This window comes from Terrapene carolina, unplaced genomic scaffold (assembly GCF_002925995.2).
Source record: "Terrapene carolina triunguis isolate 2854851 unplaced genomic scaffold, T_m_triunguis-2.0 Scaffold165, whole genome shotgun sequence".
NCBI lineage: Eukaryota > Metazoa > Chordata > Testudines > Emydidae > Terrapene > Terrapene triunguis.
In genome coordinates, this window is record NW_020664516.1 from 2472879 (window position 1) to 2485686 (window position 12808).

The 12808-nt window shown below is 45.3% G+C and overlaps 1 protein-coding gene across 1 annotated transcript in view; it reads right to left on the reverse strand.

The window, feature by feature from the left end:
- Window positions 1–12808, reverse strand: part of LOC112119564 (hydrocephalus-inducing protein homolog) — a 360821-nt gene that overhangs the window by 314865 nt on the left and 33148 nt on the right. Inside the window, 1 exon segment of the mRNA XM_029912025.1 lies at window positions 8603–8727. Coding sequence (XP_029767885.1) covers window positions 8603–8727 — 125 coding nt within the window.

The window sequence follows — 12808 nt, forward strand, 5'->3', positions numbered from 1 at the left end:
TTTTACTGCATAATGGCAATGTTTTGCCATCAATTCCAGTTGGTCATGCAGTCCATATGAAGGAAACCTATGACAACATGAAACAACTTTTGAGGTGCATAAACTATGACCAACATCAGTGGCAGCTTTGTGGCGATTTGAAGGTTGTTGCTCTCTTGCTTGGTCTGCAGACTGGATACACAAAGTACTGCTGTTTTCTCTGCGAATGGGATAGTCGTGCAAGAAATTCCCACTACATCAAGAAAGATTAGCCACTCCGACAGTCATTGGAGCCTGGGAGGAAAAGTGTTCAGCATCCACCACTTGTTGAATCAAGGAAGATTTTGTTACCACCCTTACACATCAAGCTGGGTCTGATGAAGAACTTTGTCAAGGCCATTGACAAAACACAAGCAGCTTTCAAGTACCTCTGTGGAAATTTTCCAAGGTTACGTGAAGCTAAGATAAAGGAAGGTGTCTTTGTTGGTCCTCAGATTCGTGAACTTCTTCGAGATGATGCATTTGACCATGCACTGCGTGGCAAGGAAAAGACGGCATGGAAATCCTTCCAGTTAGTGGCAATACATTTTCTCGGAAACAACAAGGCAGACAACTACAGGTTGTTGGTGGAAAACCTCCTCAAGGCATACAAAAGCCTTGGTTGCAACATGTCACTAAAGATACATTTTTTGCACTCTCATCTAGATTTTTTTTCCACCGAACTGCGGAGCAGTGAGCGACGAGCACGGCGCGCGATTTCACCAGGACATTGCAACAATGGAGAAACGCTATCAGGGCAAATGGAGCCCATCAATGCTTGCAGACTATTGCTGGATAGTGACAAGAGATGCTCCATTTAATGAATACAAGAGACAAGCCAAGAAGCGCTGAGTAGACACTGAATAGGACTAAACTATGTACAGAATAGTTTTTTACCTTTTGTTTCATAATAAATTTTATTTATATAACCCTTTTGCTGATTTTTAAAGTGTTACATAGACAGGACAGGTGAAATATTATCATGTAAAGCAACCATAAACACATGAAAAGACCTAGGTTTACAATTTATGATTAAAACTCTACTATCTACACAATATACATAGACATAAAATGTAAAAACTTAAATATCTTAGAAACAGTAGCCAATCCATTGTTTTAATTGTCATATTTGAATTCAGCGCATCAAAATACATAATAAATAGCACATTTTATCTCTGAAGCAGACGACTTCTCAAAAATTGTAGACCAGTGTAACAGCTAATTTAGACCCCATCATTTTATACGTATAGTTGGGATTATGCTTTCCAATGTGCATCACTTTGCATTTATCAACATTAAATTTCATCTGCCATTTTGTTGCCCAGTCACCCAGTTTTAAGAGATCCTTTTGTAGCTCTTCGCAGTCTGCCTGGGTCTTAACTATCTTTAGTAATTTTGTATCAGAAGAACTACTTATCTAACTATTTACAACACTAAGAGAAAACCACTGGGTAACTAAGCGCTTGCCAAAGCAAGGAGACATTCCAGCACCGTCACTGGCAGTAAGAAAGAACTGAGGGTGGGGGGAGCCGGCAGCACCCCTTATACTGAGGTATACACACAGCACTCCAGAGGGTGCTAGAGCTGGTCCCCTACGGATACCACTGAGGGAGACACTTCCAGCACCGGTGCATGTGGCAAGTGCACACACCTACAATGGAATGGACATGAGCAAGCACTCAAAGAAGAACTCCCAGGTTACATCTTCAAGGCACATCTAAGCCCTTGAGCTTGTGCACACAAGATGATATTCTTTGAAGTTTCCTTAGTTTGGGTCCAAACAGAGGACAGAAATCAATCTGAATTTGTTGGAGGGCGAACATTTGATTGCAAGACCTCACGATGGGAGGGCCATTGCGGTATTTCCTTTCCAGGAGGACACTCCATGGCTGCAGTAACACAGGGTACAGCAGGATTCATCCAGCCTGGCAAAGGCTGCTATAAGCCTCGAATGCTGACAGTAACACTGGGCATTCTCTGAGACTCCGCTCTTTCAGCAGCCCTTGGAGCAATTCATCAAATAACTGATGCAGAGTAGCCCTTTTCTTATTCTGTGCACGTGGATCCATGAAGTAGCTGCCAACAGCCCAGGTCTGCTAATAACAGTGAACCAGGCTAAATTTGCCTTAATGGAGCATTAACGAAGGGACTGTCAGGTTTCTAGACGCTCCGCAAGACAAGTAGGGTGTAAATCTGCCAAATACTCAGACGGCGGCTAGCTCTACTCGGGAGCAATTCCAGCTAGACTAAGGGCACGGCTACACTTGCGGATGTAGAGCGCTGGGAGTTAAACCCGCCTTTGGAGAGCGCGGTAGGGAAAGCACTGCAGTCTGTCCACACTGACAGCTGACAGCGCACTGGCATGGCCACATTTGCGGCACTTGCAGCGGCATTGGGAGTGGTGCATTGTGGGCAGCTATCCCAGCATGCAAGTGACTGCAACATGCTTTTCAAATGGTGGGGGTGGGGTGGAGTGTGACAGGGAGTGTGTTGTGTGTATGTGGGGGGAGAGAGAGTGGGTTTTTGGGGGGCTGAGAGTGTGTCAGCATGCTGTCTTGTAAGTTCAGCCCGCCGCCGCCGCCGCCGCCTCTCTCTCACTCACTCACTCACTCACTCACTCAAAGCAAACAGTAAATGTTTGCTTTTTCCTCGGAGCTGATAAGCAGCCGGCTTCTCTGAAACGGAGCTTTGAAAGGGCATTTCCACATTCCTGCAGCCGATTTCACAACAATGACAAGAGTGGCCACTTGACTTAAGGGGATTATGGGATGTTTCCGGAGGCCGATCAGAGCGCAGTAACGCAACACCTCGTTCACACTGGCGCCGTGGCGCTCCAGCGGGGGCGCAGCAAACGTTATTCCACTGGCCGAGGTGGAGAACCAGCAGCGCTGTAGCTGCGGAGTCAGAGCGCTCTACGTGCCTTGCCAGTGTGGACGGGGAGTGAGCTAAGGCACCCAGGGCTGCTTTATTGCGCTGTAACTCGCAAGTGTAGCCAAGGCCTTACATTGCAAACCTGAGTGAGCTGTGTGACACTACTCACCATATTCTTCATAGAGATATTGTTATGATATGAATATGGCATAACTAAGATGTGTTTTATGCAAGATGGATCATGTGAGGTATCATTGGAAAGGTCATGATTTACTGGATCTGATTATCCTATTTGTATGCACGTATCATTTCTGTATCTGAAGTTAGGAATATTGACTATGTAACAATTACAACTATGTTTACACTTGGGGAACACCCACCAGACAGTATGTAATCAGCCTAGATGGGCCAATAGGAAGGACAATAGGACTTTGAAGATGTTAATCTCCCACCTTCCTGAGAAGTTTCCTGGGATGCTACTTTGACACTGCAGGGTCATGTGATCATGTCACCTGGTACTGGATTCCATCTTGGACTTCTGGTAGTTTTCCACTGAGGTGGGGGGATCACACTGAGAGAGAGAAAGGATTCCTGCCATATGTAAATCCTATTTAAGGCAGAGAAGTGAAGTAATCAAGGTTCTTCTCCACTGCCTCCCTGCCCAAGAAGGAAGATTGCTGAAAACATCTGAAGAAACAAAGGAACTAAGCTGCGGGGGGGGCGGCGGGGGGAGAGCAGGGCAGGGGCTGAGCCCAGGCGAGAAAGGTCTAGCCTGTGAAAGGAATCCCTGAAGATTTAAGCTGCAAGCAGTGCAGTTTACCTTCAAGAAATTCTGCAACCCGCTTGAAACAACATTTAGAGTGAGAATTTGCTACTATTAACCAGTTCTCAGTGGTGGCAGATGACAGAACAAGGAGCAATGGTCTCAAGTTGCAGTGGGGGAGGTCTAGGTTGGATATTAGGAAACACTATTTCACTAGGAGGGTGGTGAAGCACTGGAATGTGTTACCTAGGGAGGTGGTGGAGTCTCCTTCCTTGGAGGTTTTTAAGGCCTGGCTTGACAAAGCCCTGGCTGGGATGATTTAGTTGGGAATTGGTCCTGCTTTGAGCAGGGGGTTGGACTAGATGACCTCCTGAGGTCCCTTCCAACCCTGATATTCTATGATTCTCTGATTCTATGAGTTAATTTAGTGTATTAAGCTTAGTTTGCGTGTTTTGTTTTATTTGCTCAGTAATTTGCTTTGATCTGTTTGCTATCATTATAATCACTTAAAATTTATTCTTTGTAGTTAATAAACTTGTTTTATTTTCTTAAACCCAGTTTGTGCAATTCATAACTGGGGGGGAGGGTAAAAACCTGTGCATCTCTTCCCCCACACTGAGGGAGGGGGAGGATTTCATGAGCTTACGCTGTACAGTTTTCTGTGCAGCGCAAGACAAGACAATTTGGGGTTTACTCTCCAAAGGGGGAGTGCACATGAGTGCTGGGCAATTTGCTAGCCGAGTCTTCCCCTGCAGAGCTGATTGCAGACTCTGTGTGATTCTGCTGCTGGGTGTGTCCCTACCTGTGTGTGCTGGAGGAGGCTGGAGAGCCTGGCTCAGGAAAACAGTGTAAGGGAGCCCAGGCTGGTGGAGCAGGCAGGCTCAGTGAAACCCCAGTACATCAGGCGGCACCCAGGAAGGGGGGTCCAACCCGTCACACTATGCATCACTCATGTACTTGGGAAAGCCACTTTCTGAAGATCTCCATTCAACAGGAGGCAGAACAGCACTGCAACCGATCTTTATTTAAAATAAAGGTTTTTGATCATGCCTTTCATCCTCAGAGCCAGCTCTCCTTTCAGCTTTGTTCTCTCCTACTTTTCACCATCACGTCTGATTCTGCCCCCATGGAAGTGAGCTGGAATTGGCTAAGGTTTCGCAGTGCTGCAATGCTGTCATAAGAAAATCCTCTGAGCAACTACTCCTTTCGTTGCCAATAAAGTCATCTAAGTATATGGTATCTGTCAGGCTGTGAATGAGCTGAGTGAACCATGTGGTCAGGACTTTTCTAATTAGCCACAAAGATTAATATATTGGCACTGGAAGCCCAAGAGATACTAGGACTAATAGTCAGCAGTTCTGGTGCTGTCAGTACTGGGAGAAATTCCAGTGCTGCACAATGAATCTCTTGAATGTAGCAGCACCTATTGGCACGAGCTCTGTGATTGAAACTGACCCCTCTGCACAAGGCCTATGCAACACTTACATCCTGCTTAAGCCCCATTTTAGAGAGCTAAAGTAGTATGTGCTCCTCGTGTTAGGGGTCTGCACGGGATAATTTAACCCTGGAGACATTATTTGTCCAGAGCAATATGCAGAAGCCTGAAATTTGTCCGTCAATGTCCAAGCCAGGAAGGATACTTTTGTAACTGTCCAACCAGCAGGCCAAATTCAGTGATGACTCCTGGTCACGTGCCACTTCAGGTACGTTGCGCATATGCTAAGAAAAAGTGAATATGCAAAACCCTTTCAAAGCGGTACTACTGGACCCAGAGAATTCTCTCTGCTAGAGCAGTCTGCTGCTTACCATACAGGGTGATGAACTGGGATTTTCAGTGGCTCTTAAGGGGGGCTTAAACTGCTTTCACTTCAAATCCTAGAGTGGATTTTTCAAAGTGATTAAGGAGCACAGGTCCCACTGAAAGTCAACAGAAGAGGAAGCCCCACTGCTTGGAACATTTAAAAGACTAACGATTAGTTGTATTTCATGCCACAACTTTCAGTTGTATGTTGTAAGCTCTTTGGGGCAAGGACCTTTTCTTTGTATTTGTCTATGTGGCGAGTTAGCGTGGGGCAAGCCAGGCTGCGGATCTACCGTGTGCTAGCTTGCGGCACACTCACTGGCCACGTGGCCCCTGCTACTGTGCAGTAAAAGTTCCGTAGTGCACATTGATGTACGGCAGTCAGTGCACGTCAGGCTCTGGTGCGCTGTAGATTCACACCCTGGCTTGCCATGAATTAATTCACCATGTAGCAAGACCTGATTAATAGAACTTTTAACATTATTATGGTAATTTATAGTAGCATCCACTATTTTCTAAGTGCCTTCCAACTACTCAAGAAGATCTCAAAGAGCTCACAATCTAATTAATATGTCCGGGCCAAATCTTGACTTCCTCCCACATGAGAAGCTCCACACTTGCTTGAGTGACACTAAGGACAGATTTGGCTCAACACTGGCAGATATTAAATAATGTAACAATAACATAACAGATGGTAGCCCCTCTCTAAATCACATTAACAACTGGAAGACCCAACGAGAATATAAGTTAGTGAGGAATTGAAGAAAAACAATAAAGCAAGGAAAATGCATCACAATGTACTGAAGTGCCATTTAGTCTTTATAGTTTGTATTTCACTAGAAAATGATCTGTTGTGCAGTTTTGTAAGAGAGACGTGCCTGCTTTTGGTTTGCGAGTTACGGGTGTATGACTCAGCGCAGTATAAATTAGCAAGGGTCTGCTGTGTTAGGTTGTCTAATGGAATCTCGGCTGCTCTGTAACACACTTGCAATAAGCAGCTTTTGAGACTGATTAATAGCTGAAATGAAATTGAAGCATTTAATCAATCTCTGCAGTCATCTACTTCTTTTTATGCTACAAAGCAACAGAAATGATCCCTTAATTTTTCCCTTGTTCTTTATCTCTCTGTTGTTTTGCTTTAATGAATTTAGTGCTATTCAAAGGTGTCACAGTGATGGGGAGTGAAGTCCTGTATTTATCTACAGAACGTGCAGTGCAGGCTTCCCCCACATCACTCCTCGAACGTATTTCAACCCCAGTGAGGAAGGACCACCTCCTGGGGGAGTGAGACACTAGTTCTATCTATCTCTGTGGCCCGTCCACTCTTATCTCCTTTGTGGGGAGCAACTGTTAGGGGTGCTGGAAGCCATTGAACCAAACTGTAAACTCAATATAATGGAAACCACTTCAAGCCAGGGGGTGCAGCAGCACCCCCAGCACCGCTAGTTCCAGCACCTATGCCAGCTGTTGTGGGGGATCAGATTAGATGAAGGGGGTTTCTGTGCATTAAGAATCAGATTGAAAACCTCAGTCCTGGGCCTGATTCTGATCTCATTTATAAGTCAGGTGTTACCCCTATTGAAATCAAAGGGGTTACACCAATGTAGAAATGGTGTGTGGTTAGGCCTCATGGCACTTCCACTATTTCTCAAAATATCCAGGTAGTTTTATCATTAGCATCTTTGATACATAAGGATACAACTCCCCCGCTCTTTCCCCACAACCCAGATCTCCAACTCAGCTAGTTCTAATTTACACTGTGAAGGATCTGGTCCTTTGTTTTTTATCCTCTAGTTTCATTAAGGAAGCAGTGAAAATGGTGCACACATACAAATGAGGCATTTCAGTTGCTTTCCATCTGGAACTTTAATGCCTTTCTTTTAAAGGACAGTATCATCAAAAGAAGAAAGTATAAGACTGAACAATTCTCAGTCAGGGTACCAGAAAATGCCAAATATTAAATAAAGGCATTAAGGCAGATAGCACTAGAAAGGTTAGTCTGAACACATCAAAGCTTCTTACCAATCCATATAGATTTGGGACAAATAGAACAATTTCTTACATTTCATGGTGTTAACCGCATTAATGGAGATCAGGCTTCTCAGGACCAAGAATTAGGAATAAGGGACAGAAGATGACCTCTCCTTCAGACAAAGGTAAATGCACCAATGATTCTTTATTGATACTGAGATTTATTTGGTCAGCCAGCACAAATCCTCATTCCTTCTGGAACATGAAGACCAGAAGGGTTTTAACTTGCCTCATCACACAAATCAAAGTAACTTGTAACACTTATTCTGCAACATGTTCTCCAGCTCAATGTTGGGCTGATTTACACAACTGACAAGCTTCTATTCCTGTCCTTCGCGGTTTCTTCCCTATCACACCAAACTTTGGGCCTGATCTTTTGAGGGGATGAGCACTTTCTTCAGCATGCTGAGGGACCTCAGCTTCTACATACTTCAAAACTGGTCTTGGTATGAGGGGCATCTGGGGGAAAACATGAGGAAGGGGTCCATGGAGGGTGGCATGGAAGGAGTCAAGGGAATGGGAAGGGGCACAACAAAGAACATGCAGAAGATGTGGGGATAAGGAGAGGAACAGGTAGCCAGTGTTTAAACTTATCACTTTTTTGGTTTAAAATGAAGGACTTAAAGATTTCAATGTAGATAAACGCCCCCTTTTCTTTCCCACACCAACTACCCCCAAAGAATAAGTTACTAGAAGACTCCAAAATCCTATTTCCTATTCAAGGGATCCATTTCCATTAATCCCCTAGTCACCAACTATTTTGACCTTGACTTTGATTTGGATACAATCGAGTTGGTAAAGTTACATTTGGTGGGTGGGGGCAATAGCGAGTGATGAAGGATTACATCACTATGTAGCACGACAGAACCCCAGGCATGGACCAAGATCGCATTGTGCTCAGCGCAGATAAATATGTACAGGCTGAATCCTTTGACCGTTCATTTCCAGGCACTTGAATGTTTCGAGGTCTGAAAAGGAGCAGTTTGTATAAAGCCATTTTAATATTATTTTGGGGCACTGGCTGGTCTCCACTGAAACACGCTACCAGCCTTAACTCTTTTTTAACCCCAGGTTTTTGATTGCAAATATATGGAGTACTTACACAGCACAGAACTTACCGGTGTCATAATGAACAATCAGGTCCTTGGAGTGATCACCTATCTCCAGCGGCTGGAACTCTACCGTTAGCTGCATGGTCTCCCCTACACCCAGTGTCCCAATGCAGGGCTCTACAGAGAAAGGGCTGCAACACAATGAAAATGACACATCAGGCCTAAACTGGGATACACCCTTTGGTGGCTAGCAGACATGCAAACTGATTATTAGGCCTGGTTCTCCTTTGTTACACCTGTGTACATTAGGAGGCGCTTAAATCAGGGTTTGTAAGATCAGAATCTGGCTCATTGACCCCAACTTTCTGCAGAGATCTCACACCTCAAATTACTACTCCGATGTAATTGGTCTGTAATCAAATTAATTCCCCTCCCCCAGCCCCTTGTAAATTTCCATTTGTATGGGATGATTCTGTGATGGTCTACAGAGTTCTAGAATCAGGCCCACTGAGTCCCATTCTAGCAGCTACTAAAAAAAATGAGTCTGCAAGTCTAACCCACACACCTTCTGGGTGTGGTGTCCTGTCCCATCTAGTGGCACCAAGACCCCGTAGAGAGAGGAAGCGATTAAGTCTGCTCTACAGCCGTAACTAATAGCTAGTTGGCTTTTAGCTCATGTGGTAGAGACTCATGCATTTAGCTTCAGAGGTCCCAGGTTCGGTCCCACCGATGACTGGGGTCTATTAGCATAACAACTGGGGGCTCATCCAGGATTTCCCCTGGGAAGTCTCTGAAGCTTAAGATATGTTTCCTCAGCTAGGGGAACTATGTAACCCACATGCCTTCTGGGTGTGGTGTTCTATCCCATGTAGTGGCAATGAGATAACTTAGAGCAGTGGTTCTCCAACTTTTGTACTGGTGACCCCTTTCACATAGCAAGCCTCTGAGTGCGACCCCCCTTATAAATGAAAACACTTTTTTATATATTTAACACCATTATAAATGCTGGAGGTAAAGCAGGGTTTGGGGTGGAGGCTGACAGCTCACGACTTGCCATGTAATAACCTTGCAACCTCAAGGGGTCCCAACCCCCAGTTTGAGACCCCCCTAAGGGGTCCCGACTCCCAGTTTGAGAACCCCTGACTTAGAGAGAGCGAGAGAAAGAGCTTGAGTCTGCTCTCTAGCCTTAGCTAAGAGTCAGTTAGCTTTTAGCTCATGCAATAAAGGCACATGCACTAAACTCCAGAGGTCCCTGGTTCAATCCCACCTGCTAAAGACTGGGGTCTGTCGGTGTTATACAAGCACAATTGCACAACTTTTTTTTGAAGAACACAATAATCCTAACAGCAATTAACTCACATCAGAGACTAGACTGGCTTAAAAGCTGCTTTTTTATCTGAGGTTTTTCCAGCTGATCTTTTAGACTAAATATTTTCACAAAATGAAATAATTATTAATTATTTACTGAGTACTACCAAGGAACCTTGCATTGCACAAGGCATAAATATTGGAGATAGTCCCTCTCCCAGAAAGTCTACAACCTAGAAGGCTGACACAAAGAAGAAAAGACTGCTAGGAGACCAGAGGAGGGAATGATTAATGGGGTTTTTAATCTATAGTTTTCATTTTTTCAATTTTAAAAATATCCTGTTTATATTTAAGAAGGATCATAACCTATTGGTATTTCAGTGACAGTTAATTCTAAGAAGTAAAGGACTTGAATCAATGCAGATGAAAACTGTAGCTAGAGTGGTATCTCCGCATGTAAATAAGTCAAACAAGAGAAGAGAATACTTCAATTACAACCTCAGCAATTGAGTCTCTAGGTAACTGAAGTGTCATTAACAGGAGGATTTCATTGTAAGTGAATTTAATGGGAGAGTCTCTATTTAAGCACAGGTGATGCAAGTTGTAATTCTGGATGGCAGGAATCAAGAGTTCAAGGGACACCATCATAGGACCTAACAACATCAGCCACACCATCAGGGGCTTGTTCACCTGCACATCTACCAATGCAATATACACCATCATGTTCCAGCAATGCCCCTTTGCCATGTACATTGGCCAAACCGGACAGTCTCTACGCAAAAGAATAAATGGATACAAATCAGACAGCAAGAATTGCAACATTCAAAAACCAGTAGGAGAGCACGTCAATCTCCCTGGACACTCAATAACAGACTTAAAAGTGGCAATTCTTCAACAAAAAAACTTCAAAAACAGACTTCAATGAGAAACTGCAGAACTGGAATTAATTTGCAAACTGGACATGATCAAATTAGGCCTGAATAAAGACTGGGAGTGGATGGGTCACTACAAAAAGTAATTTTCCCTCTGCTGATACTCACACCTTCTTGTCAATGGGGCAATGTCCACCTTGATTGCATTGGCCTCGTTAGCAGTAAAAAAGTAATTTTCCTCTTTGTTGATATTCACCCCTTCTTGTCAACTGTTGAGAATAGGCCACTTCTACCTTAATTGAATTGGTCTCGTTAGCACTGACCCCCCCCCGCCCACTTGATAAGGCAACTCCCATCTTTTCATGTGCTGTAATATATACACTGCTTACTGTATTTTTCACTCCGTGCATCTGATGAAGTGGGTTTTAGCCCACGAAAGCTTATGCCCAAATAAATTTGCTAGTCTCTAAGGTGCCACAAGGACGCCTCATTGTTTTTGCTGATACAGACATGGCTACCACTCTGAAACTTGCTAAGTGAGTTTGTAAAGAACATTGGCCATGCTTACTAGAAGTACGTGGACTGCTTAAGCGCTTTCCAATGTGTTAGAAGTCATTCAAAGAAGCTGCTGTGCATTAATATTGACATAAAAACATGCTGATTTGAGCCAGAACATAATAAGGGACTCCTGGTTGATCACAGGGAAGTCTCAGCATCTTAATGTCTTGGAATCATTTTCTGGATAAGTCAGATGAAATACATTTCTGGGCAAGGACTGCCTGCTTTGTGGGGGAGGGGCTTATGGCATCCATTGAAAGGACCAAGGTCTATTTGTGTTTAATATTTTGCTGGTAGTTAAGTTATCACCCTGAAAAGCACAATCTGGAGTGTCTCACTGCGGTTTTGAAATGCAATTCATATATAAAAACAAGGTGAACAGTTGGAGCATGGCACACGCTGAGTGTTATTGATAGGAACCCATGGACAGCTGATGAAATTGCTGGAGTTTTTGCTCATTAAGGATAAGTAGCTCCAATTAAGGGCCATTAGTCAGTGAGAGCTTTGCCACTGACTTCAATGGGAGAAGGACTGGAGCTTGCAGTTATGCCTGCACTGCAGTTGAGAGTGAGCCTCATAGCCAGACAGACAGACTCCCACTAGGAGGGCTTGAGCTAGTGCACTTAGAAATAGCAGCGTGGATGTTGTAACAACTCGCTCTCAAGCCCCCAGGCCTCAGCTCAGGACAGCCCAAGTCTGCACTGGAGCCACAACATCCATATTGCTATTTATAGCACACTAGCGTAAGCCTCGCTAACTCTGGCTCCCCGGGCCGGGAGGTTCGTTCCCAGCTGCAGCGTAGCTCTATCCCAAGAGGCCGAGTGAGGAATCTTGGGCTGTTTGCTGTTGGAAAGCAGCACTGGCCATTCTGAACCCCAGTGTTAATACACTTGGATCGCCAAGTGCAGTATGATCCGCATTCCACATGCCATGGCTGGATCCCATGAACCCCTATGACTGGTGAAAGCTGTCTCGGGCTCCCCAATAACTGCTCTTTAATGTGATGGAGGGAGTTGAATTCCTATGACTAGGCATCAGCTAAAACAGCGGTTCTCAATCGGGGAGCTGTGGCCCCCTGGGGGTCCATGAGCTCTTTTCAGGGGGGCTGTGGAGCCCCGCGGATGAGCCCCAGCGTTGAAGCTGGAAGCAGCGCAGGGCTGAAGCTGGCAGCCCACCCCCACCCCAGCCGGGAGCAGCATGGGGCTGAAGCTGGTGGCCCCCACGCCCCAGCTGGGAGCAGCCCCTCAAGCCGCCAAAGCCAGGAGCAGTGTGGGACTGAAGCTGGCAAACCTCCCCCGCAAGCCAGGAGCCAGGAGCCCCAGCACCCCCCCTGAAGCTGAGAGCCGCACTGGGAGACCCCCCCCCACCCCGCCCATACACAGCCCCAGCTACTCCTGCACCCTCAGCTACCCCTTTGCCCGCACACAGCCCTGAGCTACCTCCTCCCAGCACCCTGAGCTACCCCCCTGCCCGCACACAGCCCCTACATACCCCCTGCCCGCACACAGCCCCTAACTACCTCCTCCCAGCACCC